Below are 19,694 nucleotides of genomic sequence, written 5' to 3'. Positions count from 1 at the left end.
CGAACTGGCAACCTTCCGATTCTAAGGCTGCCGCTCTACCTCCTGAGTAGGGCTGGGCAGGCAATTAACCGAAAATACATAGAAACTGACATTTCACAATACTTCATCTTGCTCATATAGATGAATCTTTAAATCGTTTTTTTATATATTTTCTTATGTCATATCAACAAATCAAGTTAAAAAAAATTATCGATTGTTTTAATAATCAACTAAATGATTTGTTGACTAATTAACCACTTATGCCCTGTATTATAATTTAGAATGTGTATTATTATTTTTTAAGCTACAGGGAAGTAAAACAACTTTTGGACGTCTTGTCTGGCATACCTATTATAGCTCATCTGCATTGGGACCTATTGTGAGCTTGTAGATCTGCTATATTTTTGCAGAATGTTCACCTATTTTTGGCAAATCTTCACCTATTATGACATGCCTGGAATGGGGACACGAGGGTCCATGTGGTGAAAATCTAATAGGGTCAAGCTTCTCTCAGTCAGTATCGTAGATCAGATAGTAGCAGTGTAAAGCTAGTATACAGTGTGTGTGTGTGTGTGCGTGTGCGTGTGCACGTGCACGTGCGTGCGTGCGTGCGTGCGTGCGTGCGTGCGTGCGTGCGTGCGTGCGTGCGTGCGTGCGTGCGTGCGTTTATTCATCTGAAGTCATTTAGTATTCATCTATAGCAAGTCTACGAAATATTACAGTAGTGCTGCGTGCCATCATCCAAGTATTTAATTACATTTTTCAATCTGCTGATAACTGATGAAGGATCTTTACCTGGATGATGCTATTAGATTATATGTGTTCCAAAGACTACAGCAGGCGTTTCTTTGCACACTTTCAGTGTTTACCTCTCCCAGCACGGAGGGGCCAGTGTGGTAAATGAAAAGGCGTTTTCTCCCACAGCTGTGGCAGCAGGCACAGCCCAGAGGCTATACCGTTTGTCTGCCAGAATGCAAAGTGGGTCCTACGATGCCGTACAGTAGGTCAACCTAATGTCACATTCAAGGCACACAGTCCTGTGGCGTTAGACTTGACACAGTGGGGTTTTGAATAAACAGGCTAGGATTTGCTGGGGGTGGGGATGGGTAGGAACTAGGAAGGGGGGTGGGGTTTGAGGGGTGGCAGTGGATTCCATGCCTCTGCTTTCGATCCCCCCCCCCCCCCCCCATTCATTACTATCACTGGTGGGGATATGCTTCTGGTCAGACCAAATTAAATACATGCATTTCCTTTTGGGAAAATGACTGTATGATATGTTTGATATTTATGTTTCTTATCAGAATTTTATATAAAAAAAATGTGTTTACCACATCAACCCCCTGGTGTCAAAATGTGCCAGATCCATAAAAGAAACAAAAGTGTAGGCATTTGTCATCTTTCAGATCCATAAAAGAAACAAAAGTGTAGGCATTTGTCATCTTTTTTTTTGTTTCGTTTTTCTTTTACAAATGGAATCCCTGCCCACACACCTCAGCCCTTCCCTGAAATGCTGAGATAGTGTAGTGGAGCTGACATATTTACTACTGGTCAGCACAGCAGGACAACAATAATCACAAGGTGTCTGGAGGCAAAGAAAAAATACATTTGATGGCGAAAAGTGAAAAGTGAGAATGGATGCGTGGGCTGACTGGGGCTGTGTATCCATCCACCTGGAGAGATTACAAATTGATGTTTCAGCGGCGCAGAGGACGGTGGCAAGGGTGTGGAAGGACACACCGCCGAGCCCAAGCTGCATTTGTGAGGTGACAAAAATACATCACACATAACAGCCAGGTGACATGTGGCACTAAGCAGGGAATGGCCTCATGCAGCAGCTTTTTCTGCCCCCGCATTTTCAAAATGTATAGGATGTCCAATCAATCAATATAATCTCGCGCTGAGATTACCATCACTTTTGCCCAAGGTTAAACTCGCCGTCTCGGTCTCATACGTAGCCTGAGGGAAATGACAGGGTGGAGAAAAGGAATTGCCAATGTACAAAATATATATATAGTGTCCGCCCCTCTGGTCCACTACCATATTGTTGCTGTCAGGCAGAAACCTCTTATATCCCATATTTTAACTTTTTGTGTTTTTTCGTAAATGAACGCCCTACTTGCTCATACTACAGTGTCACATATAACGAAAGCATCAAAAGTAGCAAGCTCGGCAAGCTCGAAACACGGCGCGAAGCGACGCGTTTCGAGCTTGTAGATCTGCTACTTTTGCGTTTATTTTTTCATTTGAATTCAGCTGAAGAGTAATCTCTCAAGACAGATTCAGAGCTCCGCAGCAGAATATGTCGGCAACTACCGTTACAACGTGTAGAATTTGTTGTTAGTAGGAATGAAAACAGAGACGCACCACCGGAAGAGGAAGGCTGAAGGCGTGTGAACGGGCCGACATCCGGTCTCTACACGGGATCGCGGGCGGTGCCCCCAGGCAAAATCAAAGGAATAAATAAAGTTTTTTTTTTTTCCTCCTTCATTTTGTTGATGGGTCCCCAGATTGGCTGAAAAGTAACAGTTTCTGACATATGAGGTTTCCACCCGACAGAGACGATCACGTGCCCTAGTTTTAAACCCTTGAACAAGTGCGCCGAGGTCACTCATGGTACATTTCAATCTCTCTGCTAGAGCCATAGGTCGACCCCCCTCCCCCCCATGCCGACCACCCGTGGCCCTGCTGCGATACTGTCGCCATTAACTAAATTGTAATAATCTCTCGGCTCCCGACAATCGTGGATGAGCAGCATGGCAGCAGCAGGGGCCTATTTTGATTACCCCACTTGCAGGCCTGGCCAGAGCCCTGTGTAATCCTCATGTTTTACCTTTACTCTAATTAAAGCAAGGCTTATTTCAAACAATCGAGAGTCAGGGCCTCCGGTGGCACGTTTCCCAATATCCTACCTATACACAGATTAGCACTGGAGCTAAGGGGAGAGGACACGTAGCACAGCTACAATAGGGGCTGTCGTTGCCTAGGGCCAGGCGATGTGAACCAAACATCAATATTTTGATATCAATACTGTGACACTAATAAAACATATTGTGACGATGATATGAAGATATATTTTCAAAAATACAGATACACACAAATCACAACATGTCTCGATGCGAGACGTTGTGAGCTTATTAATAGAGCAACTATTATTGTTCTTTTTTGAGAAAGTATAAAATAGGGTTTAAGTGATAACATAGGAAAAGACAACACTTAAGCCATATCAAAATATTACAATATCCAAAATCCCAGACGACATCTAGTCTCATAACACAATATGGATACAGTATAATACCGATAAGATTATATTGCCCAGCCCTATTGTTACCTCACTAAGGAATCATCTCTATATCTGATATCTTCTGGTGGTTTTTCACAGTATAGTTCAAATAATGTCTCTGTCGGGTGGAAACCTCCCATGTCCAAAATCTTATCTTATCTTTCAGGATTCAAAAAAAAACTGCAAAAGTAGCAGATCTACAAGCTTGAAACGTGGCGCGAAGTGTGACACTGTATGATAAGTATAGGGCGTTAATTTACGGAAAAAAACACAAGCCCAACAGCAACGATATTCATATCAGTCAGGTTGATTCCTCATCGATAAAAAATGGTGGTTATGGATAGATCTCTAAGTGTGTGGGCCTGTCTGTTTTCCATAGTGACTTTAAACAGCCCCATCACGTCACCTTGATGTGCGTGGAGCAATCAGTCAAACGATGACACTCGCCACCTCCCACTGAAGGGGGAAACACCATCAGCGCAGCCGGCTTTTGTCCCCCCCCCCCCTCCCCCATCTCATTTTACAATAAATCCACCAATGACAAGATGAAGGTCCCACCAGACCCAAACAAATCAATAGCATAACAGACCCTCAAATCAGCGGTAATCAACCTGACTGAAAACAGAGAATGTTATTTAATCTTGCTGCCAGCTTCACACACACACGCACGCACGCCCGCACGCACATACGCACATACGCACTAAGCATTGTTTGCATCAACTACATTAATGCTGCCATTCACAACGGGTGTGTGGACTGTATGTTTACATCCTATATCAAAATTGCCAAGAGGGTCAACCGACGGTGGGCTGACGGCGGGTGGGTGGACGGACGTCACAAACGTAACACGTGGACCTGCGAGGCGCACCGTTGCTCCGAACCACACCAAACTTGGCACCAACACTTTTCAGGGGTCTGCCATCAGAATAGCCGCACCATTGCCCCCACCCCCCGTGTTCCTATTGGCTGAGGTTTAAACAGCCATAACTCCAGTTCCCAGCATGCTAAAAACTCCAAACTTGGTAGGTGCTTTTAGACGGCCAATAGGGACAGGCTGTAATTGCTAAAGCCCCGCCCTCTCTGTGTTCCTATTGGCTGGGCTTTAAACAGCCATAACTCCAGTTCCCAGCATACTAAGCACCCTGAACATGGTAGGTGCTCCTAGACGGCCAATAGGGACAGGCTGTAATTGCTTGAACCCCGCCTCCTCTGTGTTCCTATTGGCTGGGCTTTAAACAGCCATAACTACAGTTCCCAGCATGCTAAACGCCCCGAACTTGGAAGGTGCTCTTAGACAGCAAATAGGGGTGGGCTGTAATAGATTAAGCCCCTCCCCCTCTGTGTTCCTATTGGCTGGGCTTACTCCAGTTCCCAGCATGCTAAAGGCCCCAAACTTGGTGGGTGCTCTTAAGCGGCCAATAGGCACTGGCTGTACTTGCTTAAGCCCACCCCCTCTGTGTTCCTACTCGCTGGGGTTTAAACAGCCATAAATCCAGTTTCCAGCATGCTACAGGCTCCAAACCAATTCCGCCAGCAGTGTTATAGCAGTGTTTAACACTTTAAATGGCCATACTTCGGTGACCATTGCTCCTATCAGCGCAACAAAGGACTATGTTTGACGCGGCCTGAAAATCTAGTGTTTAAAATAGAGCAAGCAGCGTTCTGCTTTCGCCTGCGGTTGGAAGCCATCTTGCATGTAGGCACGCACTCACACATTCATGCACGCACACACACACACACACACACGCACACACACACACACACACACACACACACACACACACACAGTGCACTAACCAACCCTCACCCAGGGCCGACTTCAGCCTTCGTGGTGCCTGGTGCTTGCGCAGAAAAAAATTATGCTTCACCGGCACGTTTCACTGTTTTAACACTCCTTCAACAGCCGCTGTTTCTAAATTTCGCGTTTTTCGCTGATAGTTCTGTCTTCTTTCACTTTCTCCATGCCGTTTGGTGCCCCCCCCCCCCAAGGTTGGTGCCCTGTGCTTCAGCACCTAAAACACTTCGGTTAAGCCGGGGCTGCCCTCACCCCTACCCCCACATACAAAATAAAAAAACCTTTCCAAATATTTTTTCTACCATGTTCTCTTTAATAATATCTCTTCCAGTTACTGAAATGGTTCTGTCTGACACAGACAGTTGGTTAAAAGGCACTCTGATAAGACTACTGTAGAACATGCTATAAAAAATGATATTTTCAGCATATTGACTGGCAATGAAAAAAGGCACACTAATAATAAGCAGCATAGATTTATTTTAAATTCAATGTTTCATGCACATCCTTCTGAAGGTTGTGCTTATCCCATTCAATACCCCACCCCCTCCACTCTATGTGTTGAAGTGCCCCTGAGCAAGACACTTAACCCCTAACTGCTCCCCTGGCACCATATTAATGGCTGGCAGCCACTGCTCCTAATAGTTAGGGAGGAGGTAAATACAGAGAACAAATCGTTGCTGTCAGGCAGAAACCTCTTATCTCCATATTTTAACTTTGTGTTTTTTTTGTTAATTAACGCCATACTTGATCATACTACAGTGTCACACAAAAGCATCAAAAGTAGCAAATCCACAAGCTCAAAAGCTCGTTTTGAGCTTGTGGATCTGCAATTTTTGCACCTAGGCTGCTAATGCCTGACAGTGTGCCGCGGGTTCAAATCCCCATCCCGACGACCTTTGCTGCGTGTCACTCCCCATCTCTCTCTCCCCATTTCCTGTCAGTCTACTGTCTATCAATAAAGGCAGAAAAAGCCACAAAAAATGCCAAAAAAGGAACAACAAATAAATAAATTTGAATCCGGAAAAGTAACAGTATTGGACATAATGAGATTTCCATCCGACAGAGACAAAATTCATGTACATGCAAATGTATAGTGACCAATACCACCAACAACTACTGAAATGGGACTAAAATGATATTATTGAAATATTATAATTTTATGTCTTAACGTGTTAACAAAATCTTCCCCCAAAACGTGACAGAGAACAAAAAGATTTTATTTTTTTTATTTTCAGAGGATTATTTTCTCTCTTTCCCCCTGCTCTGACATGGTAAGTGTCTTTGGGGAGATGATGGTCCATGCTTATGCAGGATGAATAGAATAACATACTGCTGAAGAGGAAGAGGTGAAGGAGTGGAGTTTGCAGGGGGTTGTGCGAGTGTGCGTGTGAGAGTGTGCGAGTGTGCGTGTGTGTTAAGAGAGCATTCTCTCGACTGCTGCAGTGTTGAGGGGTTGGACTGATTGACAGAAACCGCAGGAGAGCCAACCCGGCCCCCTGATAGTGTCGGCAGTGTATCTCTGAACGAAAAGGTGGGGGGGGGGGCGGGGGGGGCGGGGGGGGGGGGGGGGGGAACAACACCATTGTGCAATGGAGTAGCAGCCCACTGGTTCTCAAAGTGGGGTCCGGGGACCCCCAGGGGTCCTTGAGGCAGGGATTCCATCCTGAGGAGGGTTATCAATATATCATCAAAATCAGTTTAATCACTTTAACCCAATATTGTATGTTTCAGCTATTCAAAAATAGCTGATCTACAAGCTCACAGCGCGGCCACATTTTGGAAAATGTGTGTGTGTGCGTGTGTGTGTGTGTGGGGGGGGGGGTTCTCATGTCAAGGACCCCTTGACAGGAGACCCCTTGACATGGGGGGGGGGTCCTTGACATGACATGAGAACCACTGCTCTAAAAAGTGGGCCAATTGAGACCCCCTGTTCCAGAGCCTGGCCCTTACTACTTTCTGAAACTGAACCAAAAAGACCCCACTTACAGCGGTAAATCTTATTAACAGGCAAATAGGCAAGCACTTGGGGCCCATAGCAATAAGGGTCTCCCAAGTAGGCCTTTCACAATTATTATATAATCGCCTAATCGCAATTATTGCAATAATCACAATAATTTAAATCACAATAAATTGTCATAATCGCTTCCATGTTGAGAAAAGGTTCATACATTTTGAAACAATGTGTGGGTTAGTTAGTTCCTAGAGACCAATGGAAGGAAATGTGCAATGTGAGACATCTCTCCCCTCTCACTCTCCAGGGAAATGTGGGAGAACACTTCTCCAGCAGATGTGTTTTTTGGGCACCGAATCACAAGATAATTAAAAGGCACCACCTCGTGTGTCTAGAGCGCTGCACGATAATACAGTCTGCTCAAACAGTCTGACATCAAAACCACATATCCCGTTTCAAAGTGGAACAAAAATGATCAGTTCATCACCTGAAGTGAAACATTCGGCGGCCTATTAGGATCCGTACCGTATCATTCTTTCCACTTTGGGAGCTCAAACGTCATACTATCCTTTCAAATATCTTATGTTTTGATGTCATATTCTCGCATTTTATATCGTCAAATACTTTTCTGACAGTCAGCCAAATAGTGTGATCTCATTTTGGTGCAGTACTCTGTCGAACAATAAATAAATAAATAAATAAACTGACGACACAGCGCTACGCAGTAAAATCCTGAATGTTAATTTAACACTGAGAGAATGTACAAAATGTGTGAACACTTCAACATCATCAAGTCATGATGTGACGCACTGTGAGCTTGCAGATTGGCCATTTTCGCTATTTGCCACACAACAAAGTAGGCTATATAGGGCCTCACCACTTAAACCCCTATACTGTATACGTTGTTGACCGGGGTCCGCCGTGGGTCTGGTAATACTTGGTCACCTCCTTTTTCCTCCTTCTACACCAAATCTCTTCACCGAAAATAGCCTATCTACAGTTCACACCTCACAACAACACGATACGTTGTGAGCTTGTAGATCTGCTATTTTTGGCCGAAGGTTCCCCCCCTAGATTGGGGACAGTGTAGTGTAGGACAGTTAGTTCTCAAAGTGGGATCCCCAAGTACTTAACATAGCATCACAATCATTTTAACCTATTTATCCATTTATAAGTTGGCTATTCAAAAATAGCAGATCTACAAGGTCACAACGCGTCACTTTGTGCCACGCTGCGAGCTTGTACATAAGCAATTTTTGAACATTTTTGAAAGTGTTTGAATACATTTTTATACACAAATCTTCTCTTCTGGGGGGTCCCTGGCACAAAACATTTTCAGATGGGGGTCCTTGGCACGAAAAAACGAAGGACACTATTCAGCTCTGGATCAGGAAATTAGGCTGTAGTTTGGATTAGGATGCCATTTTTAATCCCCCGTTTCCCTCGGAAAAGACTGGGCTCCTCCCCTGCTACTTAGCATTATAACAGGGACTTGACAAGAGGAAATATTGCTGAATTTCCGACGCCGAGTGGTGATTGCGTGACTCCTCGTCGTGACACTGTAATTTGTTCTTATAATGCCCAAAGCTTTGATGTGGGCGTTTGGCAATAACACTTCTAGTCACAGAGGCACTTCTCCCGCCGCCACGACCATTATAAGGTCCTCCACATCATGTCCCGTCCTCCTTTGCACACGTTAATTAACAGCCATCTTGGCCTAGTTTATTAACTGATTCCACAGCATTGGAATTCTCCTGTACTTCATATTTGTATGCAGTGGGGAAAAGTAACTAAGTACATTTACTCAAGTACTGTTTTTAAGTACACTTTTGAGGATTTTTTTACAAAACATACATTAACCACTTCAAACATATACTCCTACAAATTTTTTTTTTATAAATTGTATATAACTTGTGAAATGGGACATTCTGTCAAATTAGTGCTTTTACTTCCACTCAAGTATATTTTAATGTGAATACTTTTGTACTTTTACTCAAGTACATTTCGAATACCAGACTGTTATTTAACTGAGTATTTCTACATTGTAGTATCGGCACTTTTACTTAAGTAAAACATTTGAGTACTTCTTCTACCACTGTCTGCATGTAACACTGCGTTTATAACGGTGGCACTATTCTTCTCCATCTGCAGTTCACAGCAGGGGGTTTGAAATACGCTTTGACTCGGCTGTTGTTGTATTGGGAAAAACAACATGGCAGTCACTCTCTTCACCCCGGTGATGAAATGTGACAACTAAAGCGTAAAAGTGTGTGTGTGTGTGTGTGTGTGTGTGTGTGTGTGTGTGTGTGCGTGCGTGCGTGCGTGCGTGCGTGCGTGCGTGCCTGTCTGGTCGGTAGCGTTTCACAAACACATTTCCGCTCCTGACTGAGAGCCATTCAGCTGTGACTCAGGAGGACCTGAAGTTATTTTAATTTCTAGAGTTGCGTCATTACATAATTACGGAGTTGAGTGCTTTTTTTATGACAACTGCTCTTAGATCACCAAAAATGTTTAAAGAGCAAGACCTCTTGGTAGAGGTTTGGGTTGTGTAGTTTTTACCTTGCCATGATGTAACTCCAAAGATGGACAAAAAATCAAAAATAATTGCTCCATTGATTAGAAATTGATCATTCAAAATATGCTCCTCATTGACTTACATTGTACGGTGAAACAGCTCTCAAAGTCACTCTTTTAGTAGCCTGAAAGAGCGAGCCCTATCGATGGTCTTGAAGGGCGGATACAAACCCAGGCGGTTGTATTCCAGCGCCGCTTCCTATTGCTTCACCAATCTAAATCTAATTTTTTTAATAAAGATGTCAACTTCCTTTGACCCGCCGAACGGGGAGGGTGATAATTGGCCTACGGTGTTGGGCGGGAGGTGTTGGGCGGGAGGGGTAGGGCGAAGGCTCTACTCGTCTTCCCAGTGGGGGCTCCTCACCGGTAGGCGAGTCAGTAGGATACAACAGCAGAAATGTGTGCGGGGAGGATTAAATTGGCCGGACATTATATAAAAAATATATTTTATATATATATATTTTATATATATATATATATATATATATAAAAGTTTTGAAATAATTTGGAAAACATTTAGCATAAAAGATCCCCTTGTGTATCCGTGGCAAAAAAAAAATTCAGATAGCCACAGTCCGCGGTCAAATACATATCAATTAGGCGGTCCTTGACATGGAAATTCTGTTCTGGAACCTCCCAGGTACCGTAAGAGTCTCAAGTTTCAAGTCGAGATGAGATGAAAAATGCCTTTTAGATCATATTTCCCGGTCATATCGTGCACCTATTACATCAGTGTGGTTCTCAAACTTTTTCATGTCAAGGACCCCCAAAATCATATGTATTTGGCTGTATATGTGCTTACATAGAGTAATCTTGAACAAACCATTTTCAACCAATATCTTGACATCCACCCATCAACCAATCAATCAATCTTTAATAGAATGTCTGTTATGACACGCCCACTTTTCAGCGTTCAAATCAAATTCCTGCCAACGCTACGTCCCATGCACCTGCCTATCCTGTTGTCACTCGGAAATATGTCACATTCCGGAAGTTAGATACTCTCAAAATGTCATTTAATCTGGACTATGGCTAGTCGACCGTACAGCTACACAGGGAATTCTACATGGAGAATGGCAAGGGCCCTCAACTGTGGGGAAAACATGTACTCTCCAACTGTGGTGAAAACGTATACTCTTCAACTGTGGTGAAAACATATACTCTTCAACTGTGGTGAAAACGTGTACTCTTCAACTGTGCTGAAAACGTGTACTCTTCAACTGTGGTGAAAACGTATACTCTTCAACTGTGGTGAAAACAGTCATACACATCTCCAAGTGCCCTCAAAGATGTCACAGTTAAACACATAAACCCTATATCACTGGTTCTCAGACGTTTTCGTGCCAAGGACCTCCAAATTGATATATATTTGACCGGGGACCCCAACCTGAAAAGGTTTTGTGTAAAAAATAAATTCAAAATTATTCAAAACGTTCCAAGCATTTTTCGATATTTTTCAAATATTTTTTAAAATAGCAGATGTACAAGCTCTACAAGCTCGAACCGTGGCTCGAAGCGTGGCACAAAGTGTCACGCTGTTAGCTTGTAAATCTGCTATTTTTGAATTGCCAATTTACTGTATAAATGCATAAAGTTGTTAAAATGATTGTGATGCTATGTTAACTACTTTTGCTGCGGACCCCCTGCTCAGCCCCCTGTTCAGACCCCCAGGGGTCCGTCCTTTTGTCCCTCATATCAAATCTCTTAGCCAAAAATAGGAGACCTATACAACAGGTTGTGAGCTTGTAGATCTGCTAGTTTTTGCTGAATGTCCGCCTATTATGACAAGCCCCAGAATAGGGACGCTACGGTTCATGTGGTTAGATTTTATAATGCTATGTTAATATGACAAAATATTCAGTGAGACTGTTGTCATAGGGATCAGAATTTCAAACAACAGAGGAACGTGTTACGCTGTAGGCTCTAGGGCACAGGGAGTTACGCTGGGTGTTCATGGCAGTGACGGAAGAAGTAGGCTACTGACATTTTTTACTTAAGTAAAAGTATCTTAGAAATATTGTAGAAAGTCTGTTACAAGTACAAGTTCGGTATTCAAAATGTAGTATTTAAGTATTGGCATCAAAATATACTTTAAGTACCAATTATAATTACTCATTATGCAGAAGGTCCCATTTAACACGTTTTCAAATGTATAAAATATATAAAAATCCTTTGAAAATAGCAGATCTACAAGCTCACAAGTGTGAGCTCGTATCTGCTATTTTCAAAATACAATAATAATAATCAAAATCTACAAAGTAACTAGTAACTAAAGTTTTCAAATACTTATAGTGCAGTAAAAGAACAATATTTGCCTTTGAGATGTAGTGGAGTAGAAGTGAAATTATTGAGAATTGGAAGTACTCCAGTAAAGTAAAAAATACTTCAACATTTTACTTAAGTACAGTACTGAAGTAAATATACTTAGTTACTTTAGTTTCCACCACTGGTTAATGGCATGACAAAAATTTAGGGAGCATAACAAAAAATGTCTCAACATATACATGTTCCACTTCCTGGTGTTGCCCGTCCAGTTGGGTCTGCAACTGGCTGTTTCAAAAAGGCTTAGCACGTGAGTGCCTTGTGGCATTGCTGTAGGATAAAGTGATGATTTTCCTAGGTTTGACTGACGTGACATCTGCAAAATACCATTCGGGAAAATAGCCCCAGTAATTGAGAAGACGTGGCGCTAAGATTAACCAATCATATAAAAGAATAATAAGGGCGATGCATTGCATACATAGACCATACATTTGGGCCTCTGCTTTAGCCTGGGACCAGACGAATCTGCGAGTGCAAAAAAAAATTGCACTGTGATATATATATATATATATATATAGTCTGGCTACGCGAGGCTACCTCTGCTTGGCATATTAATGCAGCGTGTAGAGATGTTCAAACACTGCATGCTGTGTGCAATATACTATAGGTTAGAGCAGTGTTTCTCCAACTTTTTCACCACCCCCAGAAGAGAAGATTTGTGTTAAAGAATTCAAACATTTTCAAACATTTTCAAACACTTTCAAGATCTTTCAAAACATTTTCAAAAATAGTAGCTATTTTTGAATAGCCAACATATAAATGCAAAGGGGTTAAAATGATTGTGACGCTGTATTAAATCCTTTTGCTGGGGACCCCCTGGCTGGAAGCCCCTGAAAGGTCCCCGGACTCCACTTTGAGAACCAATGGGTTAGAGCATTCTTCAGAATGTGCATGCATGTATCAACCACAATTCAAGACACAGATGTATCTCTTCATTCATCGTCATCAGGGGGAAAGAAATGTGTTTTTTTTGCTTATACTAAAAGGTACTCGAAGGCCACTGCAAACCAGGCAGACAAACGTTGATGTACTGTAGCATGGAGTAAACAGTTATCTCCTGTGTAAGTGTGTTTGACATCGTACTGTACGTACAGACATGCTAGTAGCAACCGTGGATGGGAAAAGCAGAGTGGTAAAAGATAGCAGACTGCATCTGTGGGTTGTGTCTGAATGAAAAGTAAGGTCAACCTATGTAAATTTCCCCCACTGTGCCAGGAAATATCTATGGCTTTCACACTGTGCCTGCTTGAAACGTATGTAATGTTACAAGAATGCAATTGCCATTTTATACTATACCTATCGTTATGACACACCTGTTCTTTCTTGAACTCATTCTGCCCTGTAGCTCACACATGTGTGCACACGTGCACACTGCGCGCACACACACACACACACCCCCACACACACACACACACACACACACACACACACACACACACACTATTTGTTACATAAATAAATAACTACTTTTCATGGCACCGTAAGCTACTGTAAGTGACACAGCAATCGTCAAAATGTAAGAAATTCTATGATCTAAAATAGACCACTATATACACCCCATATATAAGTACTGGACAGGCCAGTAGGGAGATGTGTCTGTTTTCTTCAGATAGGATATTGTTTTATTCAAAGCCTTCTGTACTCTTGCCTATAGACCTCTCAAACTGCCAACGCTATACTGGACTCATTTGTCTTGCAGAGCGAGACACCTTGTTCTTGAGACTAGAGTAAAACACAGCTGCACTCATGTGGCTGGTGATAGCTTCTATATAATGTCACTGCACCCGGTGAAGCCAAATCGAAACCCAGACAGACTAGACAACAGTCAATGTCAAGGACATGGAGAGAGAAAAAAACAAATCTGTCCAAACAGTAAAGGTCCTGCTATTGTCTTTCACAGCAACACAAATGGCTCCACATGATTTAAGGAATGAGCCAGTGACAATTTCATTGGTGAACAAAATGACAATGGGCTGGCATAGGCTATGCTGCCCCCCCAACTGCATTTCTCGTACAGTAATTACAAAATCTGGGATGCAGTTCACTCTTAACAACCCTTATTATCTTTGATGCTGTATTCCAGGGTTGAATTCATATGTATAACTTAGAACACGACTAAGTGTAGGTTACAGCATTCATGTACCTTTAAATTCCATTTTAGTTACATCATCAAAACGAGACTGCTTTATTCCTTAAAGAATGTGCAGGTTTATAAAAATGTTTGTCAAAATGTGGTTGTGTGACTGTTGTGACCAATACGCCTTTTCTTTTCTCTCTTTTTTGGCGCTGTACTGTATGTATAATATTATGTAACAAAACCATTTATAAAACATAACCAAATAACCAAGTAATTGCTTAAAACAGCTCACTAGTGTAACCTTTCTGTTAAAATATGCCACAAAATGTGTATAATATCACTCATTTAAATATTGCACATGTATTTTAATGACATGATCAATTTCAGTCTTGTCTTGGGGGTATACTTTCCTGACCTTTAGGTCAACCAAAGAACACGCTTTTTGTATAGGATTCGCCGTCTAGTCAGTAAGAATACTGTGAAGATTCTTGCAGGGGCCCTCATACAAGGTTATTACGATTATGCATGCTCTTCATGGTATCACAATACCACCAAGGCCTTAAAAACAAGGCTCCAAACATCCCAAAACAAACTAGTAAGGCTACTTCTCGGCCTCAATCACAAAACCCATCTAACCCCTGCTCATTTTGCTAGGATTGGATGGCTCAGGGTTGAGGACAGAGTACAGCAACTTGCAATGGGCCTGGTCTTCAAGATACACCACAACATTGGGATCCCCCTGTATTTGTCAAAATACTTCCAAAATGTTAATGAAGTCCACGATCATAACACCAGAGGCAGCTCCACGAATCATGTTCAACCCAGATTTGGCTCAACAAAGGGAATGAACTCGTTCTCATGCTATTCAACAACAATGTGGAATGCCCTACCAAAAGGAGTAAAGGAGTGTAAAACCCTACTCACTTTCAAAACTGCCCTAAAGATACACCTTCAGGAGGCTGCAATTCGAAAATGGCCCCTGTCTAAGTCTTAACCTACCCCCCCCAACCCCCCCCCCTGTTTTTTTCCTCCTCTTGTACATATTTTCCACTCTTCATACCAGTAACCTGTAAGCTGATTGTATGACGTTCTGTATAGTAGTGTGTATATCTGTCTGTCTCTTATATGTCATCATGATTTGTGTGCATGGGGATCTCATTTTAAACAAGCTCAGTGCTTTATGAGTCTTCCAGTTTAGTAGACCTTGTATTGTGAATTTGTACTTCCATGTACTGTTGTTCTCATGTCTTACTAAATAAAGTACATCAATCAATCAATCAAAACCTACTGTAACAGCAACATCCTTATGAGATATTAGACACATTGTGCTGAGCAATCCACTGCCATGCAACCTCTCTGAAGCCATGCATCACATGCATATGGCCAATGACATGTTCAAGGGCACGACTTAATTAATAATAAGAGAAAGGGATCGTCAGGAGCAGAGAAGAGTGCTAATGGAATTGCACCATTCACTTTTTGTCAAGGAGAGAGAGGAGAGACCCTCTGGGGCAAAATATGAAATGTGGTCATAATTATTTCAAATTGATCCATATCTTTATGTCATAATACGGGGGTGTACATTTCTGTCCAGATTACTGAGTCGTAAAGTGAGTTACAGTAATGGTCTGGCAGGTCAGAATGAAATGCCTCGAGCCTATTCCAGTTCAAAATGTCATGCATGAAACCTGAAAAGAATAGAGGAAAATCTATATCCAAGTCCAAGGCACTAAAGCCAATGCCAAGAATGTCTCATCATGTGTATTGACCAGTGATAAACGATGTCCCTAGAGCTTTATTCTTGTCAGATATAATGGAGAAGACAGACAGAAACCACTAAAGCATTTCATTTATGTATGCATTGTGAGGTCATTTCTTTGCCAGACAGCCTGAAATTTGGCAACACTTTAGCTGATATTATACTGCTGCCTATTCCTTCACACAGCAGCACTGACAGCAGGCCTGTCACCCATTGGATGAGAATATACAGGCCGGAATTCTAAGTCTGATTAAGCTAATTAATTAGACTAGAAGCTCTGTCAAAAAAATAAAAAAAAATGTTATAAAGTGTACCCATAATGGACAAAGCATTTGGATGCCAAATAAAGGAAAGCTGTGTCTGTGTGACCATGTAGTGATGTGAAAGCCCTAAAAAAAAAGAGAGAGAGAAAGAAAAATAGGCTAAATGAAGAAACAAACAAAGAAATAGGTGTAAATGCATTAGGTTGTAGTGTAGGCTATACAACAGTGATTCACCTGGGATCCAAACAGTTGTTTAGGGGGGAGCATAGATTACCTGAAATCACTGTAGGGGTGAATTATCCAAAATCCAGCGGATTTAACCCGCTCTTGTTCACGCTCCACCGCCTTCTCACTCCCAAACATCCTGAGGGAGAACTTGTTGACCCCCGGCTGGAGCATCGCTCCAAACTGTCTGTGCATGAACCCAGCCTGATATAACCTCTCATCGTCCGGCAGAATCTGATCAATGCCTTCCAACTTTATGAACCCCGACGGCTGGTCGGGGGAACCATTTTGGGCACCGCCACCACCACCACCTTGCGCACCGCCCGGGTCCAGCCCGCCACCGTTAGCCCCGCCGGGGGGACTCTCCTCGCTGGGGGTCACGTCCCCCCCATCCTCCCCCTCGGTGGTGCTGATGAGGCACCTCTCCTCCGCGGAGCCCGAGTCGCCACCGTGCACATGATGCCGACTGGTGATGGAGGAGAGGCTGCCTCGGAACCTCCGACAGTCCCCGTTGGAGCTGGTCTTCGTCGGTCTCCCGACGTCCGTGGTCTCCATGATTAACGACTCCCCACTTTTGGTCGACTCCCCGATGCCTTTGCAGCTTCCTCCAGAGGTCGGCGACGATGGCAAAGCCTTCATCCTGATGCTCTTCCTACGGGTGTCCTTGTTGTCCCCTCCGCCGTCTTCTCCTTCGCCCATGATTGAAGCTTTACTCTGTCCAATGTGCTGTGGCAAACTGTAGAGCCTTTTACGCATGGAGGAGTGCAACCTGTCCATTATGACATTGAGACAATACAACAAAAAATTATCAATTAATCCTGATCGGAGTGCAACCTGTCCATTTTGACATTGAGAGTCTGAGACATTAAATTTAATTTAAAAAAATCAATTAATCCAGATCGGAGTGCAACCTGTCCATAATGACATTGAGACAATAAAATATAAAAAAAAGAATAAATTAATCCAGATCGTTAGGCTATTGTAACGGTTATTGCCACGAGCCCAGCGCTCCCTGTCTATTTGTAACAAGCGAACAGTCTGGTCTGACTGGGAGCTAATAATGTGAAACCCTGCACGCCTGATCACACATGACATGGACAATAACAGATCCTCCTCTTCATAGTGAGGCTATACCTGACAGCTTGCTTATATTAATATGCCCTCACGCAGATCCTCCTATAGGTTGACCATCATCCTCACGTCCCCGATACAGTGCATTTCTGTGCCGCTCCGACATGGTGCGCAAAAGTGCGAAAAAACTGCTTGAAAGTCACCTTAGCGTGACATGTGTGTGAGAGAGACGTGCAGGCGGACGGACGGTCTGATACGGAGACGAGGAGGATGTCATGCGCGGCGAGGAGAGATGCTCTTTATTCAGCAGAATCCTGTCAACTGTCTGTCTGTGTAACAAACAGGGCTACACAGTCGCGCAAAAATATACAGTATAGCGTCCTAGAGAAGCACTGACATCACCACACTGATCCATATACTGGTCCCGTGCATTGGGGGGGGGATTGTGAATATTCATGATGATGCTGATCTATTGGGTTGCCATAGAAGCCAGAACAACTGCAAATAAGCTCAGACGAGTGCCAAAACGCTCGCCCCAAAACACAGTCGCCCCCGGGGCATATCCGGCGACCTCGGAACTTATTCCTAAACGTGACCTCAGTAAACAATGTCTAAACCTAACCTTATTCCTAAATGTAACCTCAGTAAACTATGCCTAAACCTAACCTTATTCTTAAATGTAACCTCAGTAAACAATGCCTAAACCTAACCTTATTCTTAAATGTAACCTCAGTAAACAATGCCTAAACCTAACCTTATTCCTAAACGTAACCTCAGTAAACAATGTCTAAACTAACCTAACCTTATTCCTAAACGTAACCTCAGTAAACAATGTCTAAACCTAACCTTATTCCTAAACGTAACCTCAGTAAACAATGTCTAAACCTAACCTTATTCCTAAACGTAACCTCAGTAAACTATGCCTAAACCTAACCTTATTCTTAAATGTAACCTCAGTAAACTATGCCTAAACTAAACCTAACCTTATTACTTAAAGGTAGGGTAAGTGATATTTTTTGGTTAAAACAAAAAGTATTTTGTTAAAAGGTTAAAGCACTATATTCTGATAGTAATCATTGCTATAGAGTGTTTGTTCAGTAACAGGAGTCTCCCCATCTCTCCAGCTCTTTAATAAAGGTAGGTGTCAAAATCTCAGCCAATCAGGAGAAAGTACCCATTTTTAAGCTTCATTTTTATAGTGTTCCAGTTCCAATTTTGCCTGCTCATTTCCTGATTGGATAAAATTGGAAATGAAACTGAAACTGAAACAAAAATGCATTTTCTGTTTTATAAAGAGCTGGAGAGACAAGGAGACTCCTTTTACTGAACAAACACTCTATAGCAATGAGTACTATCCGAATATAGAGCTATTTAACACTTATTTTAACCAAAGAAAATCACTTACCCTACCTTTAACGTAACCTTATGTCTAAACCTAACCTTATTTCTAAACTTAACCCCAGTAAAACTATGCCTAACCTAACCCTAAACTTATTTCTAACCTTAATCTCAGTAAAACAAATGCAAGAACCGCTGGGGGCGAGCGGCCGGCGAAAACATGGGGGCGAGCGTGTTTTGGGAGGGAGGGCGAGCTCCAAAAGTGGTATTTGGCATATACCACTTTACAAAATGGCATATGCCATTTTCAAAACGGTATGTGCCTTTCCAAAACGGTCTGTGCCTTTCCAAAGTGGTGCCGTTTCTGGGAGTGGTATGCCGTTCCAAAAAAGGTTTATGCCACTTTTTAAGGTTTATACCATTTCCAAAAGCGTATGTGCCTTTCCAAAGTGGTATTGCCGTTCCTGGAGTGGTATGCCTTTCCAAAAAAGGTTTATGCCACTTTTTAAGGTTTACGCCATTTTTAAATGGTATGTCGTTTTATATAATGGCATATACCGTTTTTTTATATGGTATGCCACTATAATAATAATCATTATTATTATCATTATTTATTGTCTCCTGGCGAGAAAGTATGTTTTACCCCCTGTCCGTCCGTCCGTCCGTCCGCCCGTGTGTCCGTGTGTCCGTGTGTCCATCTGTCTGCGGCCAGCTAATCTCCGGCACCGTTGGCCCGCTCTCTGCGAAACTGTGCACACACACTCCCTGGATGCCAATTCAGAACCTCTGCCCCACATTTTTCACATGGGCCTATTATAGCGCCACCAGGAGGCCGATTTGTGCAAAACACATTTTTGGATATTACTCATACAGATTTTATCCAAACATCACGCAAATCGGTACACAGTATCTCTATAGTCATGTGATCAACACGGATCTGTCCGATTTTCCATTTTCCATCTTGATTGGCTAAAAATGGCTTCCAAAGTTTGCAGGAGTGCTCCGTTTTGAACAAAATGCCTCAAATCATGAACACAGCATGCAATTCCAGTGAAATTTT

The 19,694-nt window shown here is 42.6% G+C and overlaps 1 protein-coding gene across 1 annotated transcript in view; it reads right to left on the bottom strand.

Moving 5' to 3' along the window:
- hcn4 (hyperpolarization activated cyclic nucleotide-gated potassium channel 4) overlaps positions 1 to 17,002 on the bottom strand; it is a gene marked incomplete at both ends in the record, with an annotated part of 191,083 nt that extends 174,081 nt beyond the window's left edge. Inside the window, one exon of the mRNA XM_080417618.1 lies at positions 16,275 to 17,002. Coding sequence (XP_080273744.1) covers positions 16,275 to 17,002 — 728 coding nt within the window. The remainder of the gene's footprint in view (positions 1 to 16,274) is intronic.
- Between the last annotated feature and the right edge of the window lie 2,692 nt (positions 17,003 to 19,694).

This window comes from Gymnoscopelus braueri (assembly GCF_963280865.1).
Source record: "Gymnoscopelus braueri genome assembly, chromosome: 1".
In the NCBI taxonomy this organism is placed as follows: Eukaryota; Metazoa; Chordata; class Actinopteri; order Myctophiformes; family Myctophidae; genus Gymnoscopelus; species Gymnoscopelus braueri.
The sequence above is the reverse complement of the archived record's forward strand: the minus strand, read 5'-3'. Positions and strand labels throughout refer to the sequence as shown.